The sequence below is a fragment of the Tripterygium wilfordii genome, chromosome 13, assembly GCF_013401445.1.
Source record: "Tripterygium wilfordii isolate XIE 37 chromosome 13, ASM1340144v1, whole genome shotgun sequence".
Lineage (NCBI taxonomy): Eukaryota > Viridiplantae > Streptophyta > Magnoliopsida > Celastrales > Celastraceae > Tripterygium > Tripterygium wilfordii.
The window spans coordinates 292,556-304,747 of record NC_052244.1 but is presented as its reverse complement, the minus strand read 5'-3'; the positions used below and the strand labels follow the sequence as shown (position 1 = coordinate 304,747).

At 37.3% G+C, this 12,192-nt stretch overlaps 2 protein-coding genes across 3 annotated transcripts; one reads left to right on the top strand and one right to left on the bottom strand.

Annotated features, from left to right (window-relative positions):
* The first annotated feature begins 1,295 nt into the window (after window positions 1–1,295).
* LOC120013170 (transcription factor AS1-like) lies at window positions 1,296–5,283 on the top strand. Its single transcript, XM_038864897.1, has 3 exons — window positions 1,296–1,576; window positions 1,667–1,730; window positions 3,492–5,283. Exon 3 carries the CDS (start codon window positions 3,542–3,544, stop codon window positions 4,628–4,630), a length of 1,089 nt encoding a protein of 362 aa, XP_038720825.1. The 5' UTR covers window positions 1,296–1,576; window positions 1,667–1,730; window positions 3,492–3,541; the 3' UTR covers window positions 4,631–5,283.
* A 322-nt stretch (window positions 5,284–5,605) lies between these two features.
* LOC120013168 (transcription factor MYB3R-3-like) lies at window positions 5,606–11,958 on the bottom strand. 2 transcript variants are annotated; one of them, XR_005471371.1, is made up of 10 exons: window positions 11,798–11,958; window positions 11,239–11,384; window positions 11,010–11,061; window positions 10,602–10,659; window positions 9,948–10,042; window positions 9,754–9,857; window positions 9,286–9,414; window positions 7,604–8,673; window positions 6,082–6,246; window positions 5,606–5,975 (listed from the first exon to the last, which is right to left on the bottom strand). XR_005471371.1 is itself a non-coding variant. In XM_038864894.1 (9 exons), exons 1-8 carry the CDS (start codon window positions 11,837–11,839, stop codon window positions 7,614–7,616), a joined length of 1,686 nt encoding a protein of 561 aa, XP_038720822.1. In that variant the 5' UTR covers window positions 11,840–11,957; the 3' UTR covers window positions 5,606–5,975; window positions 7,604–7,613. The 2 variants fall into 2 exon arrangements, 1 of the variants encoding a protein (XP_038720822.1); XM_038864894.1 differs by lacking the exon at window positions 6,082–6,246 and having other exon boundaries at window positions 11,798–11,957.
* Window positions 11,959–12,192: the final 234 nt, after the last annotated feature.

Genomic DNA, 12,192 nt, shown 5'->3' with positions numbered 1-12,192 from the left:
CGTTAACTTCGATATTATCAACCATCTCGTCCGCATGTTCGTCTTCTTGCTTTATTTCGACTGAGATAAAATCACCCTACAAACAATATAATTTACACTGAGTATTTACAAAAAAACAACAATATAATTTACATCAGTATATGTATTTACCTGTTCACTTAAACAACTTGACAAGTGGTAGTCGAAAATATCACTAAAGTAATCCATATCCACAATAGGTTCACTCTCTTTTTATCTCAACAACATACTACTTTAAGACTCTCTCTCGTTTTTTTCTCACACATTACTGCTATCTCTTGCAGCTTCTTTAAATGCTCTGCAAACTCTTCTCAATTTATAGCCATATATGTACACATGTATAGTCAGAGAATATATTCTCTGTCTAGAACAGAGAATATATATTGAGTTGGAGTCCATGAGAGAGTGGTGGATTGAATACATGAATGGTCAAAAAAATGGGCTGGCGAGTTTTACGATGCAAGGATCACTAAGCAAAATGTGATGTTTTTTTACAATTTCAAACCATTGAAAAGTCATTCAACGGATGAGATTGAAAAAAGTCATTAAAGTAGTCTAGAGAAGGTAGGGGGTTGGGATAGTGCTTCCCAATTTGAAATATCTTTTCTTTCTCAATGACTTAATTGTAAATATTTATATCTTTCAATGACTTATTTCAACCTAATCCGCTATCATCGGCCATTGTGAAGGAAATAAGTTGTGTCATTTGACAATTGGAGTGGATCGTATGATGGTTATGAGAAGGAATCTAACCATTGGAGTTTGGAGAGATCATGGAGAAAAGCCTTGCTCCTAAACACTATTTTGTGTTTGACTTTGGGGAATTATTATTATTTTTTTCAATATAGTGCTCTCTCAATTTTAAATATCATATAGCACTTTCATATAATTTATTATTAATGTAACATTTGATGATATTATGAACTGCACTATTAGTGCTTTTTTATAACAATGCTATCACCCGTAGTGTCATTGTATTTTATTTTAAAATGGCTTGACCACGCTATTTGTAATAGTGCTATTGTTAATGATGTTGATTTGATTTGTAAATTTCTTAAATATGTTAAAGAAACTCTCGAGAATCAAACGCCGAGAGATTATTCAATAATCATGATACATCATGTTATATGTTAATATGGTGTACTATAATTAATAGAACATTATCAATTCACGAAGACAATACATAAATAGTTGAAAATAAATATATGTAATTTGTATTTTTAATTTAAAAAATACACGACCAATGAATTAGCACCGTCTTGAAATAACGGGAGAGATCGTCAGCGGCAAATGGAGCTCGCGCTTTCTTTAAATCGTCGGAGTGTCTCTTTCACTGTGATCAGTTTGGAGAGTAAAACCGGAGCTGACGCGAGCACATTCGTGTATGAAGTAGGCCATCGGCCTTGAGTATCGAACCCTCAAACACTTTCTCTCTGCTTCGCCTCATTCCCTTCCCATTCGCGTGCCCTCTTTTTGCGCCCACTGTCAGATGATCCCTTCAGTTATCATTTCACTATAAATACAGCGGTTCTGCCCTTTCCTTGCTTTTCTCTCACAGGTTACTCTACAGCTTGAGATTCTAGTTTTCTCTGGTGTTTTAGAGTTAATTTCGGCTTTAGTTTTGCTTCATTCTTCGTATTTTCTTCAGAGTGAAGCAGGAGATGCATCGAAGAAGGCCATCGGTTTTTAGTCGTAGTTGAGGCAGAGCATCTGTATGTTTATTTTTTCCTATGTGAAGCTCATTTCTTTTCTTGTCAATGTTTTGTTTGGTTGCCCGGAAATGCATAATAAACTTTTGTTGAAGTGATCTTTTCGCAGTGACTGTCTGGCTTCGGTAATTGTTTTTGGTCATTTGTTGTTGTTTTCTGATCTCCATTTGTTGTTTTTTGAAATTGTAAATGGAGAACTACGCGATGGAAAATGAAGAATCATCCTGCGATATCTGTGGTTTCTTGTTTAGTTTATTATGAATTCACATTTCTGATCCACAGTTGGTTCAGTTGATTGGAGATCCTTTCATGAAGTAGATTTTGAAGGTTTAAATTGTCAATATCGGTAACGCTCAGGGGGAAAAAGTTGGGTCTGGTGCATGACTTTGCTAGTGATACTCTCAGCATACAATCTCTATAGTTTAATTATTGCATATTCTTATGGAAAATTATCTGTTTTGTTTTGCAATTTAAACCCTACTTATTTGTAATTCCGTGAAGGCATAGTATTCCAATTCTTCCTTTATTTTTATTTTTTTTTGTGATGGTTTAATCAACAATTCGAATGGATACTCTGAATAACTAGAGCCTTCATGAAACTTGTCATCCGTTGCAGTGTCTTTGTCATGTTGCGGTCCGTTTCACTGTAAATTATGTATATACTGTCTGAAATTTGTGATGCTCGAATGGGATTAACCAAGTTTCATATGGTTCATGCAAATGATAGTTCTTTGAATCTTTGATGATAAAGTGCTTGTGTCGGTGCGTCCTATAATTTTAAGTAGTATCAATGTACTTAACTAGTTTTCTGTCTCACTGGACTGGCGGTTGAAGTATGTTAAATGTTTCATAACACATATCTAATGTTCTGAGTGGAAGTGCTTTCCTCAAATTTTCAGTGATGATTAGGAGCTGATCCTTTTTTGGCTCCAGATGGAATTCTTATTGATTTTCAAGGATTTGACTATTTGTGTGACATGATTATGCTCCCATTGACTACTTTAGTATACATTATTGAAAACCAAGACTTTCTGGTTTACTTTTTGATTGGGTAATGTTTGATCTCATCCATATGGTTTGGCTCGAGTAAAGCCAAGGTTGTTGTACCAGCGCACCCCAGCACTGATTCTGGAGATATTTAATGCCATATAAGTAATGACATTCTCATAGATTGTCTTTTTGTGTGTTTGATTTGTATATGATATTTGTGTAACTTTTAGCAGGAATGACATAGACAAGGCAATTGCATGTTTTCTTGTACCTACTCCAACATAATTTTTCTTGCAGCTGTAGTGAACTAAACTTGCACATGTATACCTTAGCTTGGTTGAAGTACGCTTTTGATTGGTGATCCATATTTTAAATGGCCTTTGTTCGAGTATATTTTTAGGTGAAGATGGTGCATAAGCTGGTAGTGTAGCAAAAAAAATTATATTCCCATTTTGTTGAGATATGAGAATACATAGTTGGGCTCGGAAAGCTAATGAATCTTTTCGAATTTCACCATCATAAGTTTTATGGTTTTTTTTTTGTTCTAACGTGGAAGTCTTGTTCAACAGCTAGCGATTTTTTGCTCTTTTGCTTGTTATCGGTATGATTTTATCAGCTACTGCCTTCTGTTTTGGGTTCAATTTCAGCTATATCCTGCCTTTAGTTTTGTTTGGTTTGTCATTGCTGTTGTGCTGCATCCTAATGTTCAATTCATCTAATCATTTCATTTATGTTTACACGGTAGACTATTTCTAATTAATGACATTCATCCAGATATGCTATGAAGAGTTTGAGGCAATGGCCTGTGGTTTTTGCTCTTGGAAATGAAAGATAGGCAGCGTTGGAGAGCTGAAGAGGACACTTTATTACGTGCATATGTGAAGCAGTATGGTCCGAAAGAGTGGAACCTTGTTTCGCAGCGTATGAATACTCCCCTAAACAGGGATGCCAAATCGTGCTTAGAAAGGTGGAAGAATTACCTCAAACCTGGCATCAAGAAGGGATCACTTACCGAGGAAGAGCAGCATCTTGTAATCCGCCTTCAAGCCAAGCACGGCAACAAGTGGAAAAAGATTGCAGCTGAGGTGCCGGGACGTACTGCAAAGAGACTAGGCAAGTGGTGGGAAGTGTTCAAAGAAAAACAGCAGAGGGAGAAGAAGGAAAACAGCAAGAGAATTGAGCCTATTGAGGAGGGAAAGTATGACAGGATTCTGGAGACTTTTGCTGAGAAGTTAGTGAATGAGCGTCCTCCATTACTTGTCATGGCCACTTCCAATGGTGGCTTTCTTCATACTGACCCAATTGCAGCTGCAACCCCACCTGCCCATGCAACTGCACCAACTGTACTTCCATCATGGCTTTCTAATCCCAGTGGCACTTCCACTGTTAGGCCACACTCTCCTTCCGTAACCCTTAGCCTCTCACCTTCAACTGTTGCACCCACTCCTCCAATCCCATGGTTGCAGCCCGATCGGGGATCAGAAAATACTCTTGTTTTGGGAAGTTTGCCTCAAGGAGTGATCCCTCCTTGTGGAGAGACCATTATCATATCTGAGCTAGTTGAGTGCTGCAGAGATTTGGAAGAAGGACAGCGCACCTGGGCTGCTCATAAGAAGGAAGCGGATTGGAGGTTAAGAAGGGTAGAGTTGCAGCTTCACTCAGAGAAAGCATCCAGGAGGCGAGAGAAGATGCAAGAGATAGAGTCGAAGGTTAAGGCTCTTATGGAAGAGCAGAAGGCTTCTCTGGATATGATTGAAGCAGAATACAAGGAACAATCAGCTGCATTAAGGAGGGATGCTGAAGCCAAGGAGCAGAAATTGGCTGAGCAATGGGCTGCAAAGCACTTGCGTCTTACCAAGTTTCTTGAGCAGATGGGATGCAGAACCAGGGCAGCTGAACCAAATGGCCGGTGAGTTTACCTAAGATATTCTTGCTCGTTTATGTGATGATGAAATCTGAAGCTTGAAGTTCAAACTTCTATTTATGGCCTTGCCGCTCAAAGTTCTATTTATAGCTGCTTGTTATATCTACTGATGGAACATTGCATGAAGTGTCGGAGCATCAGCTGAACTAATTCGACCTTCTAAAAGTAGTTAACTAGTAATCATAGCTATATTGCAGTTGTTGTTTACTTGTTTTGGATCCTTGCATTTGGGCGGCCAAATAAAGGGCTTGCAGATTTACCTATATGAATGAGCATGTGAAATACAACCACACGGCATTTAACTCGCGTGCCTTGCAACGATACTTACATATTTTATGCTGCGTGAAGATAGTTACGAGGAGGATGTATCATGTATCCCTTTATGGGTGCTATCTGGTTGCAAGCTATTCAGTAGGTGGTGCTGAAGTATTTATACAGTCTTGTATCATAAATTTGACGCATTTATCTACTTTTTTGGTCAAGTTTGCATCAATGGGACTGTGTCTCCACCTTCAGTTTGTCTGCAATGGGGAATATTGGTTACCTCAACAGTTTGTGCCTTCTTTTTTATAGCATGCACTGATTTTCTTAAGCCTGGAGTTTGTGCTCTCTGTTCTAAGGGTTACCCTTCTTGTGCTTCCATACCATCTCTATTTTTCTTGGATTTTTCATTACTTCTTTTTTTGTACTGGAACATTATGATCATTCTCATCGTGGTTGGTAGCCGTTTGTTTTGCTAGAAAGTGACGGTGAGAGGATTGCATAATGTCAACAAATTGAAAGGAAATCGAGACCCTGTTTGATTTGATGAGAATAGTTAAACAAACAGTATTTGTAGTCTTGAGAAATTGTCTTTTGAATACTCAACTTACTAACTTATACATCGTATTTCAATGCAAATTTACTGGTTGTGTGATTGTTAAATTTACATGTTTTGTTGTTTAGGAAGTTGAAAAACTTATAATGTCTCAGAACACGTGTCATTGTGTACATAAAATTTAAGAAAAAAAATGTTATTCCATTTGGATATCAACTACTACAATTCTAAGTTGGGAATTCTTTTGGGCATCGTTGCTTCCTGTACAAAGCTGTCTCATTTCTCTATCCACACAGACCCGAAGCTCTCCAGTCTCCACCACAAGCCTTTTTTCCCCAGAGTACTAAAACAAAGTTCTTATCTGATGACTAGTGAAAGTATATGACAAGTGTGAAATATAAGTTAGAAAATTGACATGCGGCTTGAACGGCTGGTAATGTAGATCTGGTTGCCGTAATCAAAGTGATCTGCAGTGACGAACTTTTGTAGAGTATCTCCAGCTCTTATCCTGAATGACCTATACACCAGAACAACAAAGAAAGTGTGAAATGTCAGAAACTTATTGTCCAAAAATTTTAAAGAAATATGTAATGATATAGAATCAAGACTGAAAAAAAAAATACTTAAAAAGGCACGACAATGAAGTTTGAGCTCAATCCGCAAACTTCATTTGACAGAAGGGGAGTCTTTTGATTGGTGATCCTTCTTTGAGAGAGAGAGTAAGCATTCAATTTTTGGTTCGCCGTACATTTGTAGTTGTGTTACTACTTGTGTGTAACCAAGAAGGCCTGAGAGGTGAAAGTGAAACTGTATAAGCTGCGAGCACAGAGTAACAGACAGTTAATCACTTTAAGAAAGCAAGTTCTTAATTGTTTTTGAACTACTGGTTGTTAGTGAAAGGAAGGTGGCCTTTCCTTATCATTATTAGTTAGACTAGTAGTTCAAAAACAATTAAAAGCACACTTCAACCAAGCTAAGTGATTAAGAACCTGCTTTCTTAAAATGGTTAACTACCTGCTTCTCAGTGCTCCAGCTTATGCAGTTTCACCTCTCAGGCCTCCTTGGTTACACACGAGGAGTAGCAGCAACTACAAGTGTATGGCGAATCAAAAATTGAATGCTACTCTCTCTCAAAGAAGACACGAATTTGTTAGAAGGAAGATGAAGCTCGGAAGTTGTGTTTTTTGCAGAGAATAGAGGAGCTCTTTATATTGGAGAGTTGGGTCTAAAAATCAAGGAAAGAGTTGCTGAGAATCAGTAGGCCAGTTGCAATATATTTGAAACTGCCCATGATCCCCTCTTAACTTGGTCTATACTTTCTTAGTAAAAGATCAATTCCAAAATTAATTCAAATTACAAAAATATCCATTCATATCCAACGAAAGCAACTCTTCGCTTGCTTCTAAAAGCACCCCAAAAGAATACAACAGCAGCATTCAAAAAGAAAGAACATCTTGTGAAATTTTTACTGAACTCGACAACTAAAAAGATGAGAAAATGAAATGGAGATTAAGCTGAATCAGCAAACCAAACATTATCAACCAGCCCTAATTATGCAGGTTCATGGCTCTTCTAGTCCTCTTAGCTTTCGACTTTTAATCTACATATCTAAATTCAAATGACGGACTGAATCTGAATCTAAAATTGTGCTTGTGCTCCCAATGGAAAGAAAAATTCATAACCCAAATATTATGCAGAGAATTCTACCTAAATAACAATCACATTCAACAAAATATTGTTGTTGAGAAGTTCCAAACTTCACTGTAGTGTCCTATCATTCTTGAGCGAGAGAAGGTTCTCTTTCATGCATTACTCTAAACAATAACTTGATCTGAAGCCACAATGGAAGTATAGAATCAATTCCTATGCTATAGTTTGCGCAAAAGAGTGAAAGCAAAATATTTTTTTATTCCTTTTTTGGCCGAAACAATAGTCAATACTCAAGTGCCCATATAAACAAAAATTTCACATTGTAGTGACCTAATCAACTCTAAAGTAAAAGAGGGTGATAATATCTATTGCTGTCCAGTATCGCTGTAAACAATGAACTCATGAAAGTCCATAATGAAGGTAAGTTTACTCATCTAACAGTAAAAGCCAATTTAAATGAACATGGATGTGACAGCAGTCAAAGTTAAAACTTACCTTTTCCACCTCAGGTCACCGCCATCTTTGTTGCATTTGAACCTTCTTCAGATGGAGATGTCCTGTTCACAGACTCTGAGTTGGCTTTGGTATTGTCATCACACTTCTCTTTGTCAAAAGTAAACTCGAGTTGTCTCTCCACAGACTTGAAAATAGCAGTTCGTTTGGATTTTAACCGATATGGAGGAGATGCATTAAAAGCCTCAGTATTATGCCCAATTGTGCTACCACCATCGCAAATATGACTGTCACACAAACTTCCTTCTAGAGATCCAGTCTGTTCTGAACTGTTACAGCTTCTTCCCTGTTCATCCAACACTTGAGCCCTGTCACTAACTTTATCAGGGAGCAGATTTCTTTGGGATGCAGTCTTTCTCTTTCGAAATATTGAAGGAGTGTTTGGGAAGCTCTTAGCAGCAAGTTTCAATATAGATTCCGGACTTTGTGCACTTTCACCACCACCCTTCACACAAGGTGGTGGAGTGAAGAAACTAATAGGTGACGTCATTGGACTAGAGTAGTACTCATGGTGCACATGATCCATATTTAAAAGATTTGAATCTAGTACACAATTGTTTTCATATAGTGGTGGTTCGCAATACAAAGAACCACATGTTCCATTTTGAAACTGCAACGGTGACTCATTAGCTTTGCTATCATCCATATCACAATTAATTCCAAAGTTCTCAAACCTTGGTCCTGACTCCATACTATTGCAGCTATGATCAACCTTGGAGGATTGGGGCACACATTCTAAGCATTCGGAGTCAGCAGACTCATTGAGAACACTTGACAAAGCCACCACATCTCTCAGTGGTGCTGAACACTCCAACTGATCCTTGCCATCTTCAAACTTACACATCTCTGTAGTTCCTGATGAAGTTTGGGCAGTTGAATCCGAATGTCTATTAGAACAACTAAGAAATTTTCCTGAATGATTATTCACAGCTTTGGTGGTGCCATTCACGAAAGCATCCTTCACAACTGGTGAAGAATTCCTAGTAGCAGAATAGAAATCTAATTTCTTTTTCAAGGAACTATTCCAATGGTTCTTTATCGAATTGTCAGTCCTGCAGAAACATAAAATTAAATCAAATACAATATATGGATCAACCGGCAGAAGCACTTCAGATAAATTTAGCCTATTCAAATAGCACAGGAAGAGACTTTCCTATTAAATTTAGCCTATTTAAACATATCTTCCACAAATATCTATTTAGCTGCGACAAAGACATATATGTATAAATATAATCAGCCAAGTGAAACAAATGAGATAATTGCATTTTCCTCGACAAACCCCTCTATCCTCCCCACTAACAAGTCAAGATTATTCCAAAAATTATGGATAAAACAATTAGCTCCGAAGTCCTGTACGTCAACAGAGAAAGCAAACAATAATTATTGCTAAACAACAGCATGTAAAACACACATGAACCTCCAATGCAAAACAGAATGTTATAAGTAGCTAAAGTACAAGAAACCCTCAAAAGAGGATTCACGACATCAAGGTTACCACATGAATAGAACAATTCTTACAATTGTATATCATTTGCCCCCTCATGTATCAAAACTCATCAACTTAAAAAGGTTCTTGTAGAAGAGCAAAAACTAAAAGATTTGAGCTTAATAGAGAAGTAAATTAAAAAACAATTCATCAACCAATTACTCTCTGTAATGAGTACCTTCCGGGCAAAGCCTTTGCAATTTCAGCCCATTTGTTACCATGTATCTGATGAACATTAATTAGAGCTAATTCTTCCTCTAATGTCCAAGCATCCTTCTTTATACCGGGATTCAAATGATTGTGCCACCTGCAGATGATAAAACCTTTGATTTTAATATATGGCTCAACCAATTACTCTCTGTTTCTCATACGGATATTCAAAATTCCAGAGATAAATTCATCTGAGTATGTGATAAAGAAACGTCTATAAATCCAGGCAATTTTCATTGCAATCAATGAAAAACATAAATACAAGCTATCTAGCATAACATCAAGTCAGCTACGAAGTTAACAGCTCCATATACATTTTGACCACACACACTGATGACATGTAAGAAACGTGTTTCGAACAAATATAAACATTTTTTATCAGAAAATATGAATTAATATTATCAGAAGATTGATCTCATATATTTGGAAATGTTACCTCTCTCGGCATTGTTTTCCTATTCGGCCAGGCAAAGACTTTGCTATTACAGACCATTTAGTGGGCCCGTATTTAGCTACAAGTTCAGTGATTTTATCATCCTCCTGTGAACAAACGAATCAAAAGAAAGCTTAATGCTTGAATCACAGGCCGTAAGTGGAAAAATCTAGAGAAAAGAGGAGCTGGGTGCTAACCTCTTGAGTCCAAGGTCCTTTGATAAGATCTGGATTAAGAACCTTCTGCCATCTATGTAGACACTGCACCTCTGATCTATCAGGAAAAAACTCAGCTGCATACAAATCAAGACCGGTTTCATGAATATAGGTACAATATTTTTATAGGGAACACTACACATTAGGAAGCTGAGGTGACATATACATTCCATATTTTTCGATATAACATACAAAGGTTATGCTACCAATTCATCTTGTGATTCAACAACGAGAACAAGGTTTCAAACATCATAAGAGAACACCATCACATCAAACTTAAATAGAGCTTGATAAAGCAGATGGTGGCCTGTGCTGTCAACCCAACATAATTCGGTCTAAATAACAAAGAAAGACTCTTCATGTTCCTAATGTTATTAATGCTCCAGCGATTCATGATTTTAATAGGATCAACTTACCAAGTATGAAAAGGTTAGAAGATATATGGGAAGCCAGACCCAACTAGATTAGATTAATACTTGTTAAGTTCATATTAATATAAAGCTCTGTAATAACAAATTACAGTGAAGATACATTCATAATATGCAAGCACATCTATATCACAGTCACTCAAGCAGGATCTTATTAAAAATTTCATACAGGGGAACATGTGTGTGTACTTGTGAGAGAGAGAGAGACCTATTTTCTTCCAGCTCTTCCCCTTAAAAGCTGCAACAGCATTTCTTAGTGTTTCATCCTGTGATAGACAAAGATGTAAGTAAATAGCCAATCCAAGTAGAAGCAGCTCACCATAACAAGATGACTATGTGGGTGAAACAACAAAAAATTAGCATATATGATAACAGCCATTGCACATTAACATGATTGCTTATGACATTAATTAGTGCAGTACTAGCAATTGTCCCAAATAGGTTAGGCATAGAAACTACCTAAGGTAAAGAAAGGCTACGATTTCAGGTCAGATGACTCAAGAAGCAGCCCGAATGGCCTCAACACTTCAATGAGCCAAAAGACACACACACATAAAACAAAAGTTAACCAACAAGTGAGAGGTGAAAATTCAGGTAAAGAATAGAAACTACTAACCTCCTCTGGAGTCCAACCACCTTTAGCTCGCCTAATTGGGCCAGTTGTCCTCCTGAGAATCGAAGTTCAAAAAATAGAGACGCATCACTTGTAAAATTGTTCACTACATCTTTGTTTAATTGCAAATTTGTTATCTATACCATAAGAAGGGCAATTCAATCAAAACCATCACTCATCCTCTGAACAAAGAGAAGACATTCTAGGGAGTAAAAGAGTTGACGGATAGTACCGATGAGTTGGTGATGCTGTGGCTGGGCTAGATGTCCCAGGGGACCTAAGAATACCACTGCCTTCGGATACTGAAGAGCCTGAAGCAGCAGTCAATTGCTTATTCTCACGACAACATTCCTCTATTCTTGCTTCACCCATCTCCTTCTGCAATCATCTCGAAAACCCAAAATCTAATCAATAACTAGATGACTATATTACAAAAGTAGACAGAGAAGAACCATTCATATGTCGAATTACAATCACCACAAACCGGCAAACCCTAAAGCAAACTCAACTCAACCGAAATCTCTAAGAATTTACCCCCATAGTTGGAAAAAGATAAAACCTAGATCTTAAGAAGAACTAATCAGATCAAAACAAATCAAGAAAACAACGATTTCATACAATTCTATGATTTCTGATCAAGAAAACAAAAAATCGAATAATCCTTGGCGAATCAGAGCTACTTAAGGTTCAAGTCATGATGGAAAAACAACAAAAAGTAAGCCGCAGAAGTCATATCGGAAAATTAAAAGAAAACCAAATCAGAATTCCATGATTGTGAAAAGTAAACTGACCTCTGCTTGCAGAGAAGAAGCGGGAGTCGAACTGGAGCTCATCAGGAGAGAAAAAAGAACAAATCCCCTTTGAGCCAAACAGAGAATCGAAACGTTTCTCTGTGAAAACCAAATTCCTGCACCTTGAAACAAAGGGTGAAGGAATAAATTAGGAAAAATAAAATATAGAATTAAAAACGGCTGGATATAACGAATACATAAGCACCGACGTCTCCGTTAAAATTCCCGTTACGAAGATATCAACGTATGTTTGAGGTTTATGGGGTTGGGAAACCCTACCCGATAACGGTAGTTCACGGCTCTATTATGTTAACTAACGTTAAGGGACGAAAGTTTGAACTTCAAACGGCACACTCGCTACAAAGTACCGCGTTAAATGTCGAGCATGTTGCTGA